At 33.6% G+C, this 26,447-nt stretch overlaps 3 protein-coding genes across 3 annotated transcripts; 1 reads left to right on the top strand and 2 right to left on the bottom strand.

The window, feature by feature from the left end:
• Positions 1 to 2,290: 2,290 nt before the first annotated feature.
• LOC106126192 (uncharacterized) lies at positions 2,291 to 6,524 on the bottom strand. The gene is made up of 9 exons (XM_013323682.1): positions 6,372 to 6,524; positions 5,819 to 5,898; positions 5,547 to 5,595; positions 5,173 to 5,307; positions 4,740 to 4,956; positions 4,177 to 4,307; positions 3,820 to 3,882; positions 3,534 to 3,577; positions 2,291 to 2,592 (listed from the first exon to the last, which is right to left on the bottom strand). Exons 1-9 carry the CDS (start codon positions 6,389 to 6,391, stop codon positions 2,411 to 2,413), a joined length of 921 nt encoding a protein of 306 aa, XP_013179136.1. The 5' UTR covers positions 6,392 to 6,524; the 3' UTR covers positions 2,291 to 2,410.
• Positions 6,525 to 7,223: 699 nt separating this feature from the next.
• On the bottom strand, positions 7,224 to 11,114 carry LOC106126187 (proton-coupled amino acid transporter 4). The gene is made up of 8 exons (XM_013323677.1): positions 10,893 to 11,114; positions 10,623 to 10,677; positions 10,052 to 10,202; positions 9,346 to 9,552; positions 8,922 to 9,197; positions 8,503 to 8,681; positions 8,163 to 8,332; positions 7,224 to 7,593 (listed from the first exon to the last, which is right to left on the bottom strand). Exons 1-8 carry the CDS (start codon positions 10,942 to 10,944, stop codon positions 7,355 to 7,357), a joined length of 1,329 nt encoding a protein of 442 aa, XP_013179131.1. The 5' UTR covers positions 10,945 to 11,114; the 3' UTR covers positions 7,224 to 7,354.
• Positions 11,115 to 15,478: 4,364 nt separating this feature from the next.
• On the top strand, positions 15,479 to 25,357 carry LOC106126137 (proton-coupled amino acid transporter 2). Its single transcript, XM_013323616.1, has 9 exons — positions 15,479 to 15,606; positions 17,444 to 17,525; positions 18,082 to 18,141; positions 18,374 to 18,524; positions 20,325 to 20,531; positions 21,656 to 21,925; positions 23,295 to 23,473; positions 24,131 to 24,312; positions 24,724 to 25,357. Exons 2-9 carry the CDS (start codon positions 17,455 to 17,457, stop codon positions 24,993 to 24,995), a joined length of 1,392 nt encoding a protein of 463 aa, XP_013179070.1. The 5' UTR covers positions 15,479 to 15,606; positions 17,444 to 17,454; the 3' UTR covers positions 24,996 to 25,357.
• Positions 25,358 to 26,447: the final 1,090 nt, after the last annotated feature.

The following is a 26,447-nucleotide window of genomic DNA, read 5'->3' on the forward strand; positions in this document are numbered from 1 at the left end:
CGAAAACTGTATGGTAATTCAATTTCAACCATCAAGATAAAGTCGACAGATTTTGGACTCCTTTGTGACATGATAACAAAAATAAAACGATTGGTATTGTACTAAATTTCTGTATTTTAATAAGTCATTGGAACAATATATTAATTTCTTATATTATTAGACTTTAAATAATTTATTTAATATGTTAAGCTTTTTCAACTTCTTTTTCCATTTTCTTACCGTCAGCTGAAATAAAATAAATTTTTTATTACATATTAAATTCTATTTAGGTACGACTATGGTTTTAGATTTGCACTTACGTAATGGTTCCCCTTTACTCCAATATGTTAACTTAATAAAGGATTGATCGCGTTTCAAAGCGTCCTGTTTGAGATCTGCTTTCAAAGACATTCGCAACACCTTCGCTGCTATATTGGAATAATTTATATAACTGCAAATTAACAAAATTTTAAGGAAAACTTTGACATCAACGCACTATAAGTCCTCACTGAGCGCTCGGAGTCTTTTTTTTTCATAGGGGAATGCTTTATGCATACTCCGTGCCCCGGCGGGGGTCCCGGAGTTATGTCAGATTCTCTTCCGGATGGGAAGCATACCCACTAAACCCCTCTGTTCCTCTAACGCATCAGGATGGGACCAAGGGCACGCCTTCGCTCTCGTCCGTGACCCCTTCTGGGGGCTCGCAGCCCACCCTAAGTAAGGAGTCAGACCAGACCACAGTCAACTACGCGACTTAACGATTTTTTCCTTCATCGTAAGAACATCTGATAAATGTACTAAGTAAATCGAAAAACAGATTGGTACTCGCTGGGATTCGAACACAGGACCTGCAGATTACAAGTCGAGTGCTTCACCCCCCAGCTGATGCATGATGTTATGATATTTAGGATAATTTCGTTGATATTTAAATATAAGTTAAGAGAACTCAGATTACAATCAATTGCTTAGAGTTGTAATATAAACTATTTTGGAAAGTTAGAAAATTTTTACTTACTGGTAACCCTCAAAACTTGTAGCCATGTCAATGTCAAAAAGTGACAAGGTTTTTGTACGTTTTTATGAAGTATCAAATGTTATTTATTAAAATGGACCATCTTTTAGGCATAGATAATAACGTAATAGTAAAAACTTACACTTATTTGACATTGAAGTAGGCGAATAGTTAGCTGTCGTAATTTAGTTTGACTTAAGCCCACCGGGACAGATAACTTTTTCGATCTATAGAGTACGTAATGGATCTTGTGACACTTTTTTGACATTGATAGAAGGCCTCATTGAGCTTTTATAATTTAATTTGACTTATGCCCACCGGATAAAATAACCTTGTCGGTTTATATAATTGTTTCTTTTAATGCATCATGAAAAAGTAGACGCCCAAACTGAGCCGTTAGCTAGAAATGTGTGGTTGAAAGTTGTTAAAACGTGTCATTACATTATTTGTAATTTTGTAGGATAATAAAATATAATATCAAACATTTCACATTTCACAGGTTAAAAGAAACAATAATATAAGAATTTTTGTAGGTTTAAACGTTCATCCACTCTTTTAAATTATAGAATAACAATTCCAAGATAGTTTACTCCGTAAATAAGTTGAATGGCATTTCATAACAGTTCTATATAAAGTTTATATCAAAAATCTAATACTAATTTTGACAAAATTGACGATAATGATACAAAGGCGCTTGTCGCAAATGCTCGTGCTGGGCCCACTGGGTATAATCTTGTTTGTTAGTAATATAGGTATTAAGAAGATCCAAGAGGTTTCCCTTAGTACATGCATAAAACATTGTTGTGTTGATTTTGAACAGTGAGATTCCATTCCATTCGTAGTTGTAATAACTATTGATATCTCGATTAGTTCTTTCATTGTAAAAAAGTGTTATACATATATACTTACTTCAATCCAGCTAAGCGCCACGTACTCATGTTTAAGATAAATTTATGTTTAGTTAAGCGAGCAATTTCAATATTGATTTTTTATGTCATTTCAATATGTCAAAGTCATGTTTATGGTAATATATTTTTTTTAATTGATGAGGATTTTTCCCTTTTATTTTAATTAGCGAAATTAAATTTAATAATCGATATTAATGATTTATAATATTAATATTCAAAAGTTTCAATTTCCGACGAATCGTAACAATTACGTAACACACGACAGGAAAAGCAAATTGAAAAAAATAACCAATAAATCAGAGGATTTCTATTAAAACAAATTTTGGAAAAAAAATCTTTATTTCATTTTTTTTAATTAATTTCCATTGTTTTTAGATAAATAAAGCTCCCGGTGAACGATCAACTTTTTTATCAAATTTAATCAACAGCACACTAAAAAATAATTTGGAAAATATTTAAAATTAGTCATAAGCTTTCGTCGTTTTCCGAGCGCTTTTATAAGCTTTCATGTTTATGTGAGATCACTATCATAAGGCACTCGTACCGAACAGACCCGTTTCAAGGAGCGGTCCAATCGCTCAATTTGCCGCAATTGGCGAATTTGACGCATCATTAAACGCAGGTGAGATTCGCGTAGCGCGCGCATGCTTCCCATCCATCTTTTCTTACTTAGAACCTTCTTCTGTACAATACCTATATAATAAACAAAAATTACGGGTCACACACGTAAGGTTCTGCAAGTCGATTTGATCTACTGCACAAAACACAACCTAACGTGTGTGTCCTGCATAACGTTTGTGTAACAAGTACCACTCACTCGTAGCTTAGGTCAGAATAGCTGTGAAGGTGTTTTTTAGTATTTCTATAAACAGGGAACATACATAATTATAATAAAAGTGAGAAGGAATAGTTATAAGTTTGAATAGTGTCTAAAATCCCATTACAAGTTTGTTTAAACATTTTGAAATGTGATTTACTGATTACTTTTAAAAATCACAAATATGATATGCATTTTAAATATTGTATTTAGTAACCTAGTAATATAATAACCGCATGACATAGAATTATTGTAATTACATTAGCGAACAAAAGAAGAACTACGATAGTCTTGCGTCCCGGAGGCCTAATTTAGTTCTCTTTCCCTTCCCACCCTTTTTCTTATAAGGAAACGATGGGAAGTGGAAGTGGACTTTCCGGATGAGAGGATGCATGGAAAGGGAAAATATTTTCTTTCTGTGCATCCTCTCCTAAAGTCAATTAAAGGTAGGCAACGCCTATGCAATTGCGTATGTCTATGGGCAACGGTCACTTCGCTATTTCAGCGATTTCTGGTGGCCGCTCGCTCGTTTGCCACCTTATGATATAAAAAAGTCTGCAATAGCTTTAAAAACTAGTTTCACGACATAATGAGATGATCTAATCTTATTAAAATTATAAATGCGAAAGTTTAGATGGATGGATGTTTCTTTGCAGGTATTTCCAGAACGGTCCAACAGATTTTGATGGAATTTGACACGACACACATATAGAACATATTCTGGAAGAAATTATAGGCTACTAATTAAGTTTTTTTTTAATTCCAAGCGGACGGAATCCCAAGCGACAGCTAGTAACTAATAAATGCATAAAATTACCTTTCTCATCGCAATATTCGCTACAATTCCCTACGGATACTGTCCTGAAAATATTTTCCAAGTATTAATTATTTACTTATTTAAAGTATAAACTGTGTTGAAATAAATATTTGGAATGATGAAAAAGATTCCAAAAAAATTCGATCAAAGTCAGCAGTAGCTCATTGTAGTCATAATATGTCTACCTTAATACCTTAATAACAGCGATATACCCAAAATAGGCAATAATAAAGTTTTTTTTAATGACTATATTTATAATCTATAGTATTACTAATAGATAACATACATGGAAGACTTGGCGACTTGGATAGCTACGCTTCGTTGTTCAGGTTCTGACCGCACAAGAGATCTGCATAATTACACATTTTTACTAACAAGAATGAAATGGGTAGAGAATTATCGTAAGAAGGAAATCGTAACAATTCAGTGGTAAAAATTTCCTTAAGTCATATTGTTAACATTTCTTTGCAAGAAGAAGGAAAGAGATGACACTATGTTTTACGGCTACCTTTTACCGATTTTATTAAAAATCATCATTTTCTGTCTATATAAGTATTGGCACAACAGTTTTTGCCCTTCAAACCGAATATAAATCAAAAGTAGAATTAAGAATTGTAGAGTTGAATTAATAAAGCAAACTTACTTATTATCATAATATTGTGATACAAAGTGGTATGTGGATACTTCTGAAGGAGAATCAACTAGAGGTAATGTTGACAGCAATGAACTTAGTATTTTACCAACTACCGCAAACGAGTTGGGACATGACGGACGCTGAAATAACAATAAACTTTGTCACGCAATAGTAAAACAAAATTGGATATCTTGGCCATAAGCAAGTAACAATTACACCGTTAATTCATCATCAGCTCACTGCGTCCCCACTGAGTGGCTCAGAGCTTACCCAAATTAGGGGTGAATAGGCCATTGACAACCACGTTGGACGAGTTCGGGTTGACTACACACATATTATATATTTGATTTTCTTCTCAGATATGTGCAGGATGCATAACGATTTTCTCCTTCACCGTAAGAACGTTGGGTTTATTTATGTAAATCGAAAATTGAAAAACACGTTGTTACATGCCGGGATTCAAACTTAGGACCTGTAGATTACAAGTCAAGAGTTTCGGCATTGAGCCACCGACGCTCTTTAATTATAATGTATAAACTGATTGTATTTAGTGATCCAAATATAATTGTTACCTCTGCGAGAGTGCTCAAGGATGATGTAACGTTAAATTCACATCGAGACTCATATGATGTTGATGAATTAAATTTATAATCTAAATCATTCATAATGCGTGGCTCTATAATAACTTGAACAGGTTCTGAAGGTGGTTTTGATGAGAAGTACGCTTTAGGTTGCACTGGTTCTTGCGCAAAATTTTCGGATAAACCATCTCCTAAGTCATTCCGGGATCTGATAAATGAGAAACCCATTTAAATTTGTGTATAAAATAATGTATGAATTATAGCTAGGGATGGGTTTTTTGCACACTTTTTTTATAGACAATCGGATTTTTCTAATTATGTAGGAGTTGTTTTATCACGTTAGTGGGTTGCCAACTACAAATGTAAAATTGAAGTATATATAGCTATATTATACCATAAACTATTTTATAATTAGGACAATTACCGCGAATATAAGCGAGTAGGATAACGTGTCGGGGAGTTACAAAGTGGCGGCGAGTGAATGCTCCCATACCAAGGGGAACGCGACCTTTGCTGGGCATTATTTTTTATTGGACTGTTTGAAGTTGATCTTCGGGATCTAAAAAAACAGATGTTTTAAAATCTTGCACCATAAAAGCCAATGCCACACGAATGATGAAGACATCGCAACTACGAAAAAGAAGTAAAGTTTTGATTTTCTACGGTGTATCCAAATTTTACGACATCGCTGGGACAAAGTAACACAGCTTCCATGGCTTCAAAATTCTATTGTTGTCCTACAAAGACTGAAAAACAAATTCTTGTTTATGCTATCGTAAATAATCGAATTCTCCTTACCGAGATATAGTGCACCGTGTACGTAAGCGTCGCCCAACGTCATTGTTAACTAAAAAACAATAAAAACAGTATAAAATTATTCCGCATAAATGATAGGTGGAGAATATATTTTAGAAAGAAGAGGTATTTATTTATTTATCATCATCATTATTATCATCCGACAGTCTCTAAACTCCTTTTCCAAGGCCATCCAAAAACGACACTTATGGTGTCCACTCATGACATTTATAATAAAAAATGTATGTAGCAATTAAAACAAAAAGATAAGATACATTGTATTAGGCAAGAGACCAAACTGCGACGCGCTGGTGTATTATTATCAAGTGCTGAAAAACGAGACATCCCAACGTATCTGAAAAAAAAACTCTGAATATTTATAAATGATAAGAAACATTATAAGAACATCTTTTATATGCTATTCAGGTGGTCTATAACAGGCCCCTCATGTTTGACAACAACCAATGTATATTTGGATATCTGTTTGCTTGTTTTTGTATGGTGTTCTCTCTTTTTACCAGTGAGCTGTTGGGTGTTTTTTAATTGAGGCCGTTTGTAGCAAACACCAAGAGATTTAAAGACGATTCCTCAGTATTTAAATGACCACTGAATTCTCGACCCAGTCTGTGTATGCCCGCTATGAATCTAAAAAGTCTAAAAGTAATTACAGAAAAGTTGACTAATATTTGCAGCAGTTACTGTCGTTCCACTTTTACTAAAGAGACACTTTAAGGTATGAAAAATCTAGTACGGTAATTTACCACTAGGATACTACTCTCAGTAACGTAATAAGTGGGGTTCAGATGAATCCAACGTAAGCATACTCACAAAAACTCTTCATTCCGCATTGTTGAAATTTGGTTACATTTATTATTATTGAAAGGAGTTAATCAAACATTAGTAAATTTAACTTCTTAAATGTATCATATATACTAATCAAAAAAGTATATCCACGGATACGAGAAATGAAAAATAGCCGACATGTCGTATGTCAAATAGCATATAGTATAATAAAAACTTTTTATTGATATTAAAATATACAGACGTAAAAACTGTCAGAGCTACCACCTACACAGTTTTGGAGAATTTAAATACAATATGTATTTCTATTTCATTAAAATATGCTTAAGAGTTACACACTTAATTTATTATATTATCTACAATCTACGATATCTTTTTTAAGGTTATAAAATGGCAATCCTAGAAATAGAATTATGGTATCTCTTTTTAAGCCAATAATGTCAGATCCCTAACTGTCACTTTGAAAGATCGTCCATTAAACGATCAAACATGCTTTACATTAATAAAGCTATTGATCAAAACTCTCAAATATGAGAACGTCAAAACTGAATTTTTATATCGAACATTTTGATAAAAAAGTAAAGTTTGCAAACTCTCGCTTACCATACCTTGAAATGTTTTTTTTAAGAGAAGAGGCAAAAGAGCGGCGGGAACACCGAGGTGATCAACGACACCCATGAACATCTGCAACACCAGAGGAACTGCAGATGCGTTGCCGGCCTTTAAGGAAATTATTGCTCGCTTCTTGAAGGACCGTTCCACAACGCTGTGCGAGACAAGAAATTGCGCGAGAATCGCACCGTTCTGGAATGCCAGCCTTCCAGGTGGTGTGGATGAAACCTGGCGGTCTGTCGTGTCGTATGTAATAAAATAAAGAAATATATCATGATGTTTATTATGTAAAATATTTGTTACACTAATAGACATCGAAGAACAAACATAATGTAGATTCGATAACCCTTATTGTGATGACTTTATGAACAAAACGAGGTAATACAATCCTTGTGATATTAAAAATCTTGTATAATTTCTAACACACTTGTATAACATCCAGAAAGGAGGCATGCAATACCGATTACCATGATAAAAACATCGCGTATACATTTATAATGAAGTACTCCATAATTATCAGGGTACCATAAACAAAGATCCATCAATCCGGGGAAGATAATACCCAGTAATGATAGACAGAATGCACCGAACAAAGATATAAAGGGACCCAGGTGAGGTACCGCCACTGCAAGTAACCCTGAAACATAAATTATGACATCTTACTAATATTATAAACCAGCGATCGCCCGCGGCTTCGTCAATGCAGAATTTAAAAAGTAGCCTATAATGTGCCGCCGTGTATCAGCTACCTTATCATCCAAGTCCCGTCAAAAGTGATCCAGTCGTTTCAGAGATCAAACGCGGTTTTGAGGACAGACAGAAAGGACAGACAAAAATATAAAAATTGGTTTCCAAAGCATAGATTTGAATAACACATGAGATACTTTTCAACCTTTTTTTATTCTGCGCAAATGAAGTCGTGGGCAAAAACTAGTTATTATATCTAGGAATTTAATAACACTTTGAAGCATATTATGTTTAAACGTTAACATGATCGAATCTAATTAGTCTCCATTCAACATTCTAAAACTCGAGCACGGCTGATCAGATTTATCTTATCTTGATCTTGAAATGTCCATGGAGGTCTAGAGAAGGTTTAAAAGGTGAGAAAAATTCGCATAATTGCCGGAAACTAGTTTTCTTTTTAATTCGCACGGACGGAGTCGCGGGCGACAGCTAGTGTATAAATACTAATTTGATACGCACAAGGTATAATAACTAAAATAATCCGCAAACAGTAGTCAGTGACGAAGTGTTTACTTTCTGGAAGCCTCTTCTTTGCCCGTCTCCAAACCATGTTGTACGCAACATAGTTTTGTAGAGGAAATGTTAGGAATATTGCCAAAGCAAATATAAGCTTTGCTGCTTGCGCTTTTCTGTAAAGACAAAACAAAGTATCATTAATCCTTCTAAGTTTAAAGAGAAAACACCGATGAAAATATAAACGAATAGGTATAAAACAATTACCATTTAGATGATCATAGTATTATAAACTTATAATTAAAAACTAACCTTGTATGAAAAACAAATATCACAGCCAACTTACTTTTGTTCTTGTGGCAAATTTAATGTAATCGTAGCTTTAATCTCCTCTCCATATTTAAGATAACCAAATACACCGACAATCAAATAGAGTGTTATTATAGTAATCATGCCTACGCTGTAAAGTCCTAACATACCTACGAACCGTTTCGGTTCCTCCATATTATATTCTAAGGCGAGAATCTGAAATTATAGATATCTGTCTATTAAAATATAATTTACATCAATTACACATTCATCATCAGCAGCTCACTATACGTCCCCACTAAGGGGCTCGCAACCTACCCTAATTTAGGATTTACTAGGCCATAGTCAACCACACTGGCCCAGTGCGGTTTGACTTCACACATATCTTTGAATCTGATGTTTTACTTTACTACACAACTCTACACACCAATTACACAGTATTCAAATGATACAAACCACACCAACTGCTTCAAGTGCAAACAGAGCTGTTCCTATAAATATAGGTATATCGTCGAATTTTTTTAAACGTAACTTTTCACTGTCCAAAACCATGTCATCCTCTATCAAGTAGAAGAACACCAAGATCAGTCCGAATATTGTTACTATATTTGAAATCGACGAGAGCGGAGTCATTAGCTTGAGATCTTTCACAAGATTCAACAGTATCGTTGGTACCAACACAAAACAAAGATGTAGTCTCAGAGATGCTTCGTAACCATGGAAATCGCATATCTGGAAACGTTATAAAACTTTCATATTCAACTAAGATAGTTTAACGTAAAATGCACGACTTTCCGAGGGGCTTTCTTAATATTAGATTTTAGAAAAAAATAATATATTATAAATAGGTGAGAGGGCAAAATCATTTAAATAATATTACTTGTTTGACATTTTCTGCAACAAACACGAAGAAAATAACGCAAATGCCCAGCTGCCAAAAGATGAGAACAATTTCGACGAAGTAGTAAAGTGTCATAGCGGACCAGCGAAGTCCGGGAGGTCCGTCTCGGACAGCTAGCATCATAGACTTTGGATAGGCAATGTATCCCCGCCGCCATCGCTTGCATAGCTCGTACTGTGCTTCAATCTGTACAGAAAATTGTTAAAATCAATAGAAACGTCATGAATGATTTATTACAATAAACGCTGTCCATTTCTAAATGAAGCCACTTTACGAAAACCGTGAAGAATATCACACATAACCTTCTTATCAAGATGTCCACAAAATTGTGATTTGTTTGTTTTTTTGTTAGTTAACAATTAACTACTAAATCGATTTGAAAAATTGTTTCAATGCTTGAACCTAAACTATCCCCGGGTGACAAAGGCTATATTTATTAAAATTTTGCGCGGCGTTTAAATGATAACGGTCGCCTTGTTAGATCTAAGTTGCAGGAAACTGCATGCAGATTACGAAAACTTCATATTTTGTGAGCTCAATCCATATTAAATGTGAGGAAATTTCTATTTATATCCCAATAATGTGGCCTAATTATCTTTGTCTAGCAATAGTCCTACTGAAAAAAATCAAAAAAGGGTTGCAGACTTAACCTTTAAAAATACGTTTCTGGGAACAATATACTAACCAATAGAAGTATACAATAAGTAGCCAAAAATCCGATGAGTGTAAGACCTATGATGCTCACAATGATGCCCAGGCGCTGGACAGCAGACGGCATGGCTAGTATACCAGCTCCGATACTTCCTTTCAACATATGAATCATTGTCTCTGAATACCTAATAAAGATAAATAATAGAATAATTTATGAAAGCAATCTGTTCAACTTATCTCTAGATGATCATTGGTTGGAAGTAAAATCTAAGTCATTGGTTGTATATGACACTTTTAGCTTTGTTTGGACTTAAATTACCTATTTATATTCCTGAAAGTTAATTCTAGCTCTATTATTAGTTCTAATCATCAACCAACCGCAACCATTAGAGTCAAAATGACAAAAATCAAACAGGCACAAAATACCACGGCTTATAGCCTGTCTATTTAATAGAGATCAGTGAATCTGTTTTTATAAATACCTATCAATTACAGGAAGGTAACTTTTCTTTATTTACACGTTCATATCATTAGTAACTTTAACATTCAGTACAGTAATCTGAATTCACTTCGTATGAGATGTTATAATTAAATAGTAAACTTACGTCGTAGGCTTTTCTATTTTTCTATGTTGGTGAGGATCAAAATCCCCTTCCTCAGCTGTAAAAATTCGTTTAGACCGGTTAATAAATAAATTTATTTACTATTAATGTAAAAGTCTCTTACTATCAATGTTCTTGAATTTCTGGACATAGTTACATTGCGTAACTGAATTCTGATACTACGATACAGATCTTAGTGAAATTTGATCCAATTAAAAGAGGCTATTTATACCCTTTTATTATAATTTGTTCTATGTATTTTTATACACTTACTGCTTCCGGTGATCGTTTCAACGATCCCGGACATAAACTCGTAAATAAACATTTTGTGATGCTGTCTTCTCCCTTGTTATACACAAAATAAATATAAAAACTCTAGTTTTTGGTAAACATTATCTTAAGTATTCTTTTTGATAACACTGACGATTATGTAAAAAAGTTTTAAAAAATAAATATTATAAAAAACAAACAGCTCTGAAAAAGCTTTAAGTCATCTTCTCGTCAGTGACAACAGCTGCCATATTTTGTGACATTGTCACAAACAGTAAATTTTTTTTTTAATAATTTCAAGAAGAATTCATGATTCATTTAATGTTCAAGGAATATTATATCGTTATCTATGGAATTTAAACTAACGTTTTTTTATAGTGTGGCAAACTTATGCGGCACGGTAGAAAACACTTAAGTAGCCTTTGTTTCTATGCTTAATTCTATTTTCTGACAAAACTAATAGCGATCACATCGCCACTTTCACCAGGCCATTTAAATTTTTAAGACTATATACTTTTAAGCATACTGTACGGTGTAAACAAAAATAAGAAGATACACGTTAACTTTTTATTCAAGTTCTACACTTTTATAATAAATTCAAAAATATAATTCGTAGATACACTCGCTATCATCGTACTAATAATATATTAAATGAGGGTGATTCATTAGATAAAATGGGGTCACTTAAAACAACGGGAAAATTTTTATAATGGGCACGTAGAGTTTGGGGTGCTAGGGACGCGCATGCGGTTAAGAAGGCACGTAGTCGGTTTGACTGCAGTGGTTTTGTCGACGGCGGCAACACAGCCCGTTGTTCTAACAGTGCTCAGTTCCACGTCTTTACATAAACGTCATTGACCGCGCGACGCCGAAACCCTAAATGACGTAACTAGTAACTAGCTCCAATCGATGTATGCGAAATACGAGTCATTTGTTTGTGTGAAGTTACAAATATTATTTTTTATGAATTCATGAATCAAAAAGAGTAAGAAATGATAATAAAATTCTGCTTTTTTTATTTTATTGCGAATCTAGTTTGGCGTAAAGTGCTTTTTATAACATGTAACATTGTTTAGTAGATATTTTTTTATGCTTTGAAGTTTTTATCTTGTACTTAAAAGGGCTGTTATTCTTTGATGAAATATTCTTTAGTCTCTTATAACTAAATAGAAACAAATATGATTTTAGATTTAGTTAGGACCAACGCAAAATTACAAAAGTAGTTTTTTAGCTTTAAGTTAAAAGCCCTTCTTAAAAGCTTTGGCTTAATAACGAAAATTTACAAGACAAAAAAATTAAACGTTGAACAATGTCAATCACTTTATATAACACTTTTGCTTAACATATGAGGTTTAACATACTTACTCGTTAGTGCAATATTCCAATAATAAACCCTTGGATGGCTCTATTGATACTAAATGCTTTTCGCTGAACTGTGACCAGGAAATGTAGGTATACGTTTTTGCTTTTATTTCCTCGGACAGGAAAACATTTCCCTCTCTCATGTGCACCCTAGTCACAAAGGAGTACGCCGTTTCGATTGTATTTATTGAATTTGTGTTACGTCATCCAAAAATAAAAGAAACGGCCGTAAAACTGAAAATAGTTCAATCATTCCGTTTTATTATTTCGTAATAGCCTTTAAATTCCTCAAAATATGTTACACTTACGATGACAATGATCTTTCAGTTAACAATAATATCTTTAAAAACATCTAGTGTGGTCACTGTACAAGAAAAATCTATCTACACTTCTCAGAAACAATTTTCTTATCGAGTATCGTTGTCGCAAAAGGAAGCTATGTAAATTGCGGCTACACTTTTATGGCTTCTGTCAAATATTGCAGACTTACATTCTTCTAGTTTTCTTACATTTGGACTTATTAGCTTTACACAAATTAACACCAGGCACTATTCAAATAATGATGAAATTTCATTAAAAACCAAAAATACTACTTTAAATTGAGATGCAAATCACTTTATATAATTAAGACATGACAGTTTAGCCTTCGTTTTAAATGAAGTTAATGAAAATTTTTAATTAAAACATGAAAGTTTAAATGAAATGTTAAGAAGTAAAATATGGTAGGTATACAATAGTTTGAGTCATTCAATGCGAACAAATTTGAATAAGCAATAGCATTAGCTTTTAATTAGTTTTGCTTATCAAATGAAACTTTTTGAATAAAACTAAATTAATTACTTCTTGTTTGAGCATATCCTTGAGAAAATTAAAATATTATTTTTTGGGTAGTATTATACGATTTGGAGTATATTTTAACCATTAAAATTTATCTTTTATATTTATGCCACGTGTCAACAAACATAGGCATATGTTTCTAATTTCGGTAACACAAGGATCGTTCGCTTTATTTCATCCTGATGGCACGTGTATAGATAGACATCAAGTCTGGTACAATAGAACACTGTAAAGAACTCTCTTCGAGACTCATTCGCTCTCGTTAACATAATCTATTCTTGGTAACCCTCCGCCACCTACGATTCATATCATCCACTTGAGCCATTAGTATCCAGCAACTTTGTTGAGATATTCCCCACTAGCATTACACGCGTTGTCGGTACATCGCAATAGGCATACTTCTAAACCCTTTTTTTAATCCACTTGATTCTTTGAAAAGCAGTTGTCTACTACTTTACCGTCTATGATCTATACCTACAGCTGTTTTATGAGACCAAAAACTTCATGTGAAACTTATCATCATTATCGTGGATAAAACAGAAATTTTAGTCTCAGAAACCCACAGTTAATTCTTAATTAAAACTTATTATTTTTCCTATTTTTGAGGCACTTAGCATGACTCTCAAACATTAGTCGATTTTATGAACCAAACTCGTTTACGGTTACATTATTGTTTCCACGACGTTGGGTCTACGAGTCCGTCGCTTACGTAGCTACGTAGGCGTAACTGAATAAAAAGCCTCCGAATGTTAGCTAACATCAAAGCACATTTTCGTAAGTTAATGAGCGACAAAGTGGAGACTTGACATCGTTATGTAAAATCCGTAAAAGTTACGAGCTTGAGTACTTTATATTTTTAAAAATAATAAGAAAATGTTCTTAGAATTTATATGAAAAAAGAAAGTATGCGTAAATTGAAATTTATAGAGCTGTTTGAAAACTATAGGTAACCTATATCCCTGCATTGGGTACAATTTTTAATAAGCAACCGGAATAGACGATTTAGATGTCACCGAACTCCGCCCCAGTACTGAAATTGAATTACCTTATTGAATGTGTGGCTGCAAGAGTACCTTATTTCATTCAGTCCGTCCCTCCTCATTATAAGGTATTCTGAATGTCTAAGCTATATGTTTATTATTTATCTACATGATAAAAGTATAAAATCTATGGTTTTACATTCCTTGTCTTATATTTGTTATCTTTCTTTATTTAAATTTGTAAATCATTAACAGCAAAACATCCTGAAGATATAATTATTTATTAAAACTCTTAAATCAGAAATTGGTAAAACATATCGTGATCTTTCATTATACATATTTAAATTTGACTATTTGGATGGATGGATATTTGTTTGAAGGTATCTCTAACACGACTATATGTATGGATCTCGCTAATCTTGGCTTAGATGTAGAACATCATCTGGAAGAACACAATTTAGTTTTTTGACTACCGCGCAGACAGAGTAGCGGACGATAGCGTGTATTTCCATATGTCCTTCTACACATATTAATATAATTAGTAACAATATGTCTGGATCTAAAAAAAGTAAAATGCGTTAATCAAGTAAATAAGCCTTTCATCAAAAATGACACAATAAATTGCTTGCAACAGACGCTTACAATTTTTTTATTTATTTTTTGCATCATGTTTGTTTAATTGTAAAGGGTCATGTTGACTTTATATCAATTGTACGACAATTGATTAGACGAGTAGTTGTTAAGGCTACAGTTATGAGTCGACACCAGCATGTAAAGTAACAAATTAAAAGGATCACCACGCGTTTATGAACACTCGGGACAAAAATTGCAAAAAAAAAACAAAATTATTTATCGAAGACGAGAAGAATCAATAGTTGATTTATTTGAATGTTCTTGTGCGTCGCTTCACCACATTTTTAATGATACTTTTCATTGACCTGTATTCAAAAGATCTTCAGTAATCAAATTACGGAAGTTAGTAAAACATTCTAAACATGTGCTTTTTAATCATCTTATATATCTCATATATCTCATAAAAATAAATTAAAAACCTTTATGGAACAAAAACTAGAAACCAGGTACCGGAAACCTGTCCCTGCATAGCTTAGAAATGACATGTGAATTTCAAATTGCATAACATTTGTATATGAACACTATTGCTATCTCTGTTTTTTTAAAGAAGAAAAGGCAGTGAATATTATCACAATAGAGTTCACAGTGGAAATTCACTGTAAGTTGTTTTACTGACACAACATTTTCTATATTTATTATTGATTAATTACCAGTACTGTCCGGTTTTTAAAATCATAATGGCTATCCCGAATGTGAATGAGATGATCGAACACGGCACACATTAAAGATGTGCGGGGCGAGGTGAAGCGGGGACAGAGGGGAAGGTCGGGTGCCGTCGGGACGCTGGAGTGGAGTTGCCTCAGTGCCCCAGTCGACGCGACGGCGAGCGCCTCTTCTATTGAATACCCAGAACGAATATCAACAACGAAAAGAAGAACGTTGACTACCTAGAAAAAGAACAACAAGTATGTAAAAACATAAATATCTGAAATTATGAAGATATTATTAGCTCTATTTGAAACCGAAGCACAAAGTCGTTGTAAACACGAAGTTTATAAAAAATGAATCGATTTTTTGTTTTGCTTAAAAAATATATGCTTTATGAGAGAGAAAGATTTTTTTGGCAATGAATTTAATTCAATAAAAGAAGCTTTCAAGAAAGCTTTTGATACATGAGCGCAAAAATGTTAATAAACTGAATAACAAATGCCATTAAATTATACAAAATACACTTCAGCAAAATAACGATGTAATATCATTTTAAGATAAGTGCCGAAAGAAAAAATGTTTAAAATATTTCTTTTAGTAAATATTCGCGCGAAAATCAGAGCGTTTGGCGCCATACCTGCCCGCCCGAACCGCGTCCCTGTAACTCATTATTGTAACGTGGTTTTTAAATAGCATTATTTACATAACTGCCGACTCCGCGAATCGTGCTTGTTCCGTAGGCGTGGCAACCAACTCGACTACGACACACGTGTAACAAGATAATTTACGACCCAAATCTTTCAAACCCATTATTGTATATTCGTTGTGTGAGTTTCCACTGTAACAATTGGTTCGAAAACATTGTTATTTCAGTTTTTTAGAATTGACAATGGAAATTCACGATTGGCGAATGTAAACTGATTAGTTTTATTGCATTTTCTTCGAATATTTAAATAAATAAATTATCTCAGTTGAACAAGATCGCTAACTGGATTCGATACCGCAATATACAATTTCATAATTATAGATTGCGGTTAGTACTATGAATAATATGTTGTACATCTTTAGTTTAGAAAGTACGTCTTAAACATCCTTTACCTTATACTATAAAAAAAATATTTCCTTTGTGCTTTTGAACAAACTAAAAAAAATAATTTGCTCTTTATCGCTATCTTTATCTCAAATCCAAACTAAAGATTAGAGTTCTTTTTAATATTAAAATATCTTTACATCTCGCTTATATGCTTCCAAAATAAATTTTCCAATACTAAGATTAACAACAGAGTTATAAGAACATTAGTATCGATGATAAACGTATAATTATTGCCACTTGTACTTTGTCTCCGTTTTGTCAGAGATTGAAAGAGATGTCAATATACATAAATGTCTGTCAAATAGTAGAGTTGCACGAAAACATTCTTAAATCGTATGTAACATTCAACAAAACATTCCCCCTCACTTTGTGAAGTTTGATCCGCAGTCAGTATCGATTTAACTGCGACGTACGTAACCATTTGCCGGATCACTGATTTAATGCTCACATCCTTTATTTTAGAGGACTATTAATTTTTTAGTGAAGGGGAAATCACTATAGTATATCATAAAAAGAGAGTATTCAAATAAATATAATAAAATAAATAAGAAGCATAAATATTTTAATTTACTTAAATACGTATTGGTAAATAATTATGAAACTTATTCAATCAAATGTTTTTTAGTAAATTAATATTGGAAATAAATTTTGAAACACGAGTTAAGACAAAGTTTTAGTGAGTAAGAAACTTAGAAGTTAATAAGTCAAACTGCTTTAGAGTTAAATAATAAAAGAAATTAAATATTAACTGATAAAGTCTTTACACTGACACTTGGGTATTAATGTCATAATTATGTTGCCCTGTTTTTATTATATTTTACTCATACATAAAGTAATTATTCCATCCAAGGAACCTTTTCTACTTTTCTCCCTTTTATAACAAAGTTTTCATGTATTTGTATGCTTTTAGCTCATTTAATTTAACTAACATTTTTGAATTCTGTTTATTCAAGTTATTAAGTAAACAATGAGAAATAAATGTCTTATTATTGTTCACTTAGATTCGCAGAAAATGGAAGATAAAATGGAGACGATACGACTGGAGCCGACGTCAAATAACACCGCTCCAGCCAGCCCTGATAAGTAAGTACTAACTAAAACAAAAGTTTTGTACAGAAAAAAATCGATCATCCTATTAAATTATTAAAACTTTCGTGACACATTATAATAAACTGATATAAAAACGGCTAAACACTCGCGTATATTTGTCCGGTGGCGGTACCGACTAGTTTCGAGGCCATCGGGGCTCACTCAGTGAGCTACGGGCCGCGTCCGCGAAATAATACCAGTACCACTCATCCTGATGAACGGCCCCCGACGGGCTCGAAACTAGTCGGTGCCACCACCGGACAAATATACGTGAGTGTTTGACCGTTTTTATATCGAAAATCCTCTTACTGAGATGTGGCCCGTGGCCTTAAATGTTTACAAATTAAAAGATAGGAATTTTCAAATCGTTAGCTTATTGAGTTGAAGGGTATAGTAAAAAATTGTTTTTCATTCAATCTATCACAATAATGGAAAATACCATCGCTGCGCACAATAACTAAATATTTGCTAACACTCTACCGAATGAATGGTTTCTTTTAAGGTTTACAAATATTTATGAAACGTTTTGATGTAATTGTGTTATTTATAGAGACGATAATTCAGTTGATTACGACCCACATCTACATCGGCAATTAGAGAAACCAACAAAGTAAGTACAATTGATTGTTTGTGAAGAATAGATTTATCCCATATTTTCGTAATTTGCTACGTCTAATTTTCAATATTCTAAATTATGTTCTAAGTTAACTTCTAAAATTAATTATGATTTTATAGTTTCCAAGATAACTCCTCGTTATCTTAACACGTTTAATAAACTGATCTAGAATAAATGTAAGCCGTTTTAGTGATTGACTTTATCTAATATTGAAACAATATTACAGCAACTTGGAGACTTTAGTGCATCTGCTGAAATGCAGTCTTGGCACTGGAATACTTGCGATGCCGCAGGCGTTCGCCCGGGCCGGCCTTGTCACCGGCATTGTGGCTACCGTGCTGGTTGGCATACTTGTCACGCATTGCCTCCATGTTTTGGTAAGTACAGTCACATAAAGTGCAAGCTCAAAACATTTCTGTCCGGAAGACCTTAACGCTTGTAACAAACCAATGAGGTTTATTTAGCGTTAAATATATGTTTATTTGTATTCAAAATTGTATTGTTAAATAAATAAAATAAAAAAGTACCATCCACGTCATATTATAAGATTCAAACTTATAGACTGACTCTAGTTATCTGCCGACTCACAGGTTCACAAGGGGGATACCTTTACATCCCGCCGATACATAAAATAGTATTATGCACAACATCTCGTGCAAAATTGCGAGCTTTCTTAAAGTTTGCATGGTATTGTACCCTAGGTTTTGCTCATAGGTACATACATGTTTTTGGATTCCTCTGAAGCAATACTATTGTATAGAGGAAGCTTTTATGAATGAAAATTGTAAACAATAAAGGAATTCAAACTATTAATATCCTATAATAGTCTGCAAACGTCTGACCGTTGATTGGATAGACTGCCATCCATCGTCAATAGTTTTCACTTGACGACAAACTAATAAATGAACAATTACTATTACTTTATTTATATTGAAATAAAACTATTTATTAAACGTTAAATACAGTTTAAATGGAACGGCATAGGTCTCCAGAGTATTCACACTACACTGTCACCACTACGTAGAATGACGTTTCTAGTTCACGGGTTAGTTTGAAATACTTATACAAAACTCCAGTTCTATACTGTGAGTTACTCTAGTGCGATAAATGTATTACAAAACAAGCAATATAAATAAAATAAAAAATACTATTTAAGTCAATTAAGAAAAAAAATGATACTTATTTAAAGAATGTAAAACGAACTTTGGAACTTTAGATAAAACGAACTTATGTTGGAATCAAAGATTCTCAGGACTAATCATTTGATTTTTATTTTTATTATATTTATAACCAACATTTCACGATTGGATGGATTGCCTCATTATGGCTAAAGACAAGAAAGAAATTTTTATGTAGTTTTTGCTTTAACAAATTACTTATATACATATTTATAGATAAATTATAACAGTACGTATGTGTATGATTACTAAATATCTAAGCTTATTTTGTAACTTTATTTGATAACCTGAAAATCATTGAAATACATTGTAACTATCTATATTTTTATGGAACGATTGACGTAAGTCAATATAAAGCTATATTGTCCTCTAATAACTATAATTTAACTATACATTCATTCAAAGGTTAAATAAAAACGATAACACAATCTTTATAAAGTTAATAAAAAAGAGGGTACATTCTAAAAAGTTTAGTTAGCGGGTAGCTATAAAACTTTTTACAGAAATTCTCATTCACACACACGGGCCATTTACAAATTACATATTATTTATTAATCAATGTTAATTAATAAAGCGGTGCCCTAACGATAGATCTCGAAATTTCATTCTCGAGATTCAATTCATTCATTTACGTTGATTGTCGAGATTGAATCAGGATAGTAATTTTAGCTTTTACTTATAGTAATTTATTTATCGCCATTATCCTTGTTAATTCGCTTCAGCTTGAAAAATAGATCGACAAGTAAAACAAAAAAAAAGTATATTTTCCAACACAAAACCTTTGTGTTGATAAAAGAGTTCTCTCAATTTTAAAAGTGCTTTAAGTCGTACATCGTAAGTGTTACACTTATTTTAGACTTTTTATTCATCATTCAATTTTCTCCTGTCATAATCCCATTAGTTTCAACACAAATATTTACTTAATGTCTCTATCAATCTCTATTGTCACTTCTTTTTGCCTAGTGTAACAATATTTTAATTTTAATATGTTCTTACCAGGTACGTTCTCAATACGCGGCGTGTAAGAAACTCAAAGTACCCCTGCTTTCCTACCCTGCCGCGGCGGCTACGGCGTTCAGCAACGGTCCGCCGGCATTCCGTAGCTTTGCAAGACCCTGCGCCATTACCGTAGACGTTTTCCTCGTCGTCTATCAGTTGGGAATTTGCTGCGTCTACATCGTTTTTATTGCTGATAACATCAAGAAGGTAAAATCTACTTATTTATTAATCTTCGTGTTTTTACCGTGGGTTCTCTAGCTCTATTTTTTAAGGGAAATGCGATTTTTTAAAGATAACAATATACGTGTAAATAAAGTTTAACTGTAGTCGAAACCCTGATACAGACTTTAGTTTAAGCTGATGAAGATAGTAAAAAAATAAATATTTAACCTGGTCATAAAAAAAGCTGCTCGCATCTTATATTCTATTGGCTAATCACGCTACGCATTGCGTATTGATACAACACGAGGTGAACTTCCGTTGACTATCGTTTGGAGGCTCGTCGGATACTCTATAATATAGCTAGCTAGAAACGCGCAGTACAATTGGTTAAGTGGGCTGGCATACAGCAGGGTCAGCGGTCGTCCTAGCATCATACGTCAATATTCATCAAGTGACAGCGCGTCCTTCGCACAAATATACGCGGAAACATCACAAGACCGTTACGTAATACGTGACGAGTATTACAGACACGGAAGACACATTTTTGTAGAAATATTTTAGGTTAGAAAATTTTAAATAAGCTTTTCTAATTACTAAATAAAAGCTATGTTCAAATATATAGTTGTATGTGAAGTTGATTTTTATAGGCGAATTTGAAATCTAAATACAAATTATGTTGATCATACGTTTTTATACCGATGTTTCATCAATGGAAAATCACGGTGAGAATGTTACATAAACTGTGCGCAGTATTTTATTGTAAGTGATCCTGTCTATATGATTTTCAGTTGGTATTGGCAATTTATATTCCGAGGTGGTTCATGAAATAATCATTAGCAACGACGACAAAACATAAATATTCGATGAGCTTCGTCAAAAGATAATCTAAATACAACACAGAGTATCCTGAAAATTGACGCTTGAACAGCTCAAAAAATATTATGATGAAATTTCGACCATTACTGTGTACCACAAAAAATACTAAGCACAAAAATAATAAATACTATATGTCACGCGTAACAACAAACATTTTTTTGCCTAAGCCCAACTACTTTTGTGACTGTATAAATGCGCTGACCGAAATCAAAGAGTAAAGTTTCACTCAATTAGTGTTTTTCCCGCAGTATCATTACGTGGCCATTTTAATTATAATTTCTCTTATTTTTCAGGTGGTCGACCCTTACTACGAGATGGCAGTCGAAATTCACATGTTAATCATTCTTTTGCCGCTGATTGCTTTCAATTTGATACCTAGTCTCAAATTGTTGGCACCATTTTCTGCGGTGGCCAACCTGATGACTTTTGTGGGACTCGGTATTGTTATCTACTTCCTTCTCTCCGGCGAGAAGTCCACTGAACCATTAGACTTGTGGGGTTCCGCGGAAACATTTCCTTTATTCTTCGGGACCATATTGTTTGCGCTAACGGCTGTTGGTGTGGTGAGTATTAGTTTTCTAAAAGTTTTGCGGATATTTGTGAAGTACATGGCGAATGCACAACACTATTGCGAATGTATATTGCTATATTTAGGCGTATTGTGACACCATTGATATGCGAATTTTTATGAGAAGTGGTGGAAACGTATAATGTATTCATTATAAGCGATTTGTTTCTTGCTGCATATGTGATTTGTGTGTACCCTGAATACATTTATTTTACATTACACGGTGTAATAAAAGCGCGAACCCGCGCGCGCATTCATGCAGTCTTATAGCAAGAGGATACTGAGCTACAACCACCAAATTAGTTTATTTTACCAATTTGGTATTTTGAGTACGGTACGTTGATAAATCAGTGATACAGATTAATAAGCTTAGAGATCACAATAATTGTATTAAATGGCGAAGTGTGGTGGTTGCGTAAAGTTATTAACTACTGTTGGTCACGATGTTATTAATTGCATAGACTGTTATCAGACCTATCACAAAGATTGTGTCCGTCTTCCTCGGTTGACTAAACCTCCAAGAGACTGGATTTGCCCGATGTGCATGGGAAAGATACCTCACACGGACAACACACATAAGCCAGTAAAAGGAATACGAGATCCAGAGCTAGCGTCAATTGCCGAGGAGTATACCATTCCCGTTAAATTTAATTTACCGGATCCCAATAAAAAACCTTAGCCATAAACAAACTGCATATTATACTAAAGCTCTGAAGTCCGAAAACATAAAAGTACATGACTTCACTTTATCCCAAAGTTTTAAAAATAACTTTTGATTTGAGAGAGTAGCCTAAATATGTCAGCGGACATTGTTTTTGTATATGGTTAACTGTGTTCTACTAGTCAAGCCCTTTCATTTGATGCCCATGGGAGGATGGTTGTACAAAAATATGTCAACCGCCATCTTAGATTACGAATAGTTTACTGTACTCTACTAGTCAAGATTAAACGATGTGTTAGTGCAATTCAAGAAATCGGAGAGACAGAAGCAGGTTTTCATAAGCAGGTAAAGAAGGTGATGGTGTCCTTCTTGCGGTATCTTCAAACTCGTTGAGAATGTCATAATAAGGAATTAAAAAACCTTTATTTAAAATCACAGTTGCGTATTTGCTCCCTGCATATGTTCATTAAGTTTTACTGGAATCAATGGATTGAATACTATATCATGATTTTTATCTTCTTAGTTGTATGGTAAATTTCATTTCCGTAGTTTTTTTGTGAATAATTTGTTTCTATGAATTTTGCGTTTTCCTATAAAAGAAGCTTTTAATAATAAATTTTTAGGCGAAGCAAATTTTGTTTCTTAAATAACATTTGCTGTGTCTCCAATAGTACTAGATGCTTTAATTTGTTTTTTGTTAAAGGTGATCGCTTTAGAGAACAACATGAAAACTCCGAAGGCGTTCGGTCGTCCGTGCGGCGTACTCAACACCGGCATGACGTTTATAGTCCTGCTTTACGTCGCAGTCGGTGCCCTGGGTTACGTATTCTGCGTCTCGAATTGTAGCGACTCTATCACCTTGGACTTACCGAAGGGGGACCCGTTAGTATTTTACACACACCTTTAGGATAAAATTACGTACAAATCTATCTTCTCTCATTTGTCTACTATTCTCAAATAACGATGTTTTTGTTTTGGTTTTGTATAAATTAGTACATTTATGTGTTTTCTTTTGTAGCATCATGTCATATGTTCTAATCGCACTACGTAACATAAACGTCAACAAATCATAATGACAGAATATGAATCCACAACCAATTGAGAATGACGTAATAATAGATCAGTAACAATTCCAGCGCAGTGTGCCACATTCCGTATGATTATGTTTGTAGTATAATAGCTAAGGGCGAAGTCCAATGCGGCGCCACGTCTGGACACAAGCTCTGAACCAAACGAAGAAATCGATTACCTCTAGCCTTGCTCATTACCTAAGAGTTTCAATCACCGAGTCCGACCTCTGGACAATAAAAACAAATGACGCTTAGGCCATGGTGCAATAGACAAACAATACTAAATCAATCTTACCAAAGCTTATAAGATTTTTATAAAATCTATGAAACAAACCTTATGAAATTATTGTCTGGTAACCGTCTAAAAATAAAATTAATCTTTCTGTTTCACTATTGTTCTGTTTTAATGGGATCTTGGGACTTCATCGTTCTATGATGGAGCCAAAAATAACTAGTGTTGTATTTGCAGGTTGGCAACGACAGTGATAGTTATGTTCGCAGTCGCCATCTTTATTAGTTACGGCTTACATTGCTACGTACCAGTGGAGGTGCTGTGGAAAGGATACCTTCTGCCATGGCTCGAGAAATCTGGCTCCGACAAACTGCGTGTTTGGGAATACGCTCTCAGAGTTGCACTTTGCCTTCTGACTTGTAAGTTTAACAGAATTTATATTAATAACTTAATAATAATCGACAAAAAAATGCTACGACTCTTTAAACACCCTAATCTGCCAATGATATTTACCTAACGTAATAATCGAATCAAATTAGAAATTAATCCTTCAGCATTTTGATTTACAAATCTTACTAATATTACAAATGATGGATGAATGGATGTTTATTAGAAGGTATCTTCAAAACGGCTTGACGGATCTCCGTGATATTTGGCATTGATAAAGAATATAGTCTGGAAGAACACATACATAGGCTCCGCTACGACGGAGTCTCGGGCAACAGCTAGTTACAAACCAAATCGCATAGTATTAAGATCTCATTTGCCCGTTTTCTAACTATTAATATCTATGAGTATACAATTAATCATAAAAATGTAACAATTTCCAGTTGTATTGGCGGTATCGGTGCCACGTCTGGGGCTTTTCATCTCACTGTTCGGTGCGCTCTGCCTCTCAGCTCTCGGGATCTGCTTTCCGGCCATCATGGAATCTTTCCTACAGTATCCCAAAAAGCCAATGTTACTCCTGTTAAAAGACGCTTTGCTCTTCATCATTGGGATTGTTGGACTGCTAGCTGGAACTTACACTGCACTTATCAGCATTGTACGTTCTTTCCAACCTCAGGCAGTATTGGCTGATGGGGTTGAACTTGCCGAGTGAGAGGTTTCTTGCTTCGGCTACTTAATATTAATAACAAACCATAGTACCGACCAATGCTATTTTCTACAAAGCTTCGAGTGCCTTCATGCTTTGTCGATCTAAATTCGAAAATTTATCAATATTTCCTGCCGAATGGACGAGAAAGTTTGTTCGTATCATATTTTATCAAAAAAAAAACAATGTTTTCTTTTGCTGAGCTATTTAAGACTTATTCAAATTTTAATTTTCAAGCTAAGTGGGAAAAGTCATGCTATGCAAATGAGTCGTTCTGCTTAGTTAAAGATGCAGAATATTGTCTATTTACAATCCCAATATTATTTTGATTTTTAAAATAACTACTAATTTGTTCGTTTTAAAGTTTTGCGTAACCAATTTTATAAAAACTATTACGTTTTAAAAAGCTAAAAGCTAATATTTTATAAGTTCAGTACATTCATATTTATATACATAATACATACGTGTGTTTCCATGTCAATTAAGAAATTAATGTGTATAGTCCGATAAATCTATCTGGCCCGGTGAGAGGCGTTTCAGCTATCGAGGTCTGTCAGAATATAAGTAAAAACTACTTAATCATAGAAAATAGCATCCAACACATCATCAAGTCATTGATAGGGAGCGGTCATCAGCTACTGCTAAAGTCAAACAAAGATATCTGAACCGTTGAGGCACTTGTTAGGTCTGTTCCAATATATATAAACCCATATAAAAACATATACAGATATATAAAATAAATAAATTGTATGACAGCTAAAGTACAGAAAGGATCTTGTGACGTGTTTTGAGGTTGAAGGCAGGACAGGGGGAGCTGTCATAATTTAGTTGATTTATGCCCGGGTCAGATAATGTTGTCGGTCTTTACTTACTTTATGCCCATCGGATCAAAAAAAGTTCGGTCTATATATCATTAATCTACTGTAATTTTGATATCCTGTTTTAAACATATTGACTATGTGTAATTGAGAAATAATATGTAATTGATGAATGATATATTTGCTTATAAATTTGAAAATATAAAGACAATGTACAAACAAGTTGTGAAATGTGTAAGAAAATCGCTCAAGTTCACAAAAAAGTTGATATAGAGCGTGTTTATTTCAAAAAAAGTATTGTTTTGGATTTATAACTATAATTGATAGTTTCCTCTAATTGTATAAGTTAAAGATACTTCATTTCGATTATCTTTCACATGTAGATTAAGCTTGTGGGGTTAAGGTATTATTAGCATTGCTAATATGGCTAATTTTAATTAATATATGCTTCTGGGTTTAAGGTACTTTTTTAGCATTGCTAATTTCGCTATTATTATTTAGAACGTAGAATAGAATATAAAATTATTTGGAATATAAACAACTACGGAACCTTAATTTGCGTGTAAGTTTAAAACGAGCTAAACGCTATTTAGGACAACGGTTTTATAATTTCGTATATAATTTATTGGATTCATGAAGA

This window comes from Papilio xuthus, unplaced genomic scaffold, assembly GCF_000836235.2.
Source record: "Papilio xuthus unplaced genomic scaffold, Pxut_1.1 DF825017.1, whole genome shotgun sequence".
Taxonomy (NCBI): domain Eukaryota; kingdom Metazoa; phylum Arthropoda; class Insecta; order Lepidoptera; family Papilionidae; genus Papilio; species Papilio xuthus.

Coding starts and splice junctions, on each gene's coding strand:
- LOC106126187 (XM_013323677.1), bottom strand. CDS start 10,944: ATGTTTATTTACGAGTTTATGTCCGGGATCGTTGAAACGATCACCGGA. Junction 10,203..10,622: donor AAAATAGAAAAGCCTACGAC/GTAAGTTTACTA, acceptor TATCTTTATTAG/GTATTCAGAGACAATGATTC. Junction 9,198..9,345: donor TTGCAGAAAATGTCAAACAA/GTAATATTATTT, acceptor TAACGTTTCCAG/ATATGCGATTTCCATGGTTA.
- LOC106126192 (XM_013323682.1), bottom strand. CDS start 6,391: ATGCGGAATGAAGAGTTTTT. Junction 4,957..5,172: donor CCTACTCGCTTATATTCGCG/GTAATTGTCCTA, acceptor CTCATTTATCAG/ATCCCGGAATGACTTAGGAG. Junction 3,883..4,176: donor TCACAATATTATGATAATAA/GTAAGTTTGCTT, acceptor GTAATTATGCAG/ATCTCTTGTGCGGTCAGAAC.
- LOC106126137 (XM_013323616.1), top strand. CDS start 17,455: ATGGAAGATAAAATGGAGACGATACGACTGGAGCCGACGTCAAATAAC. Junction 20,532..21,655: donor TTGCTGATAACATCAAGAAG/GTAAAATCTACT, acceptor CTTATTTTTCAG/GTGGTCGACCCTTACTACGA. Junction 21,926..23,294: donor CGCTAACGGCTGTTGGTGTG/GTGAGTATTAGT, acceptor TTTTTGTTAAAG/GTGATCGCTTTAGAGAACAA.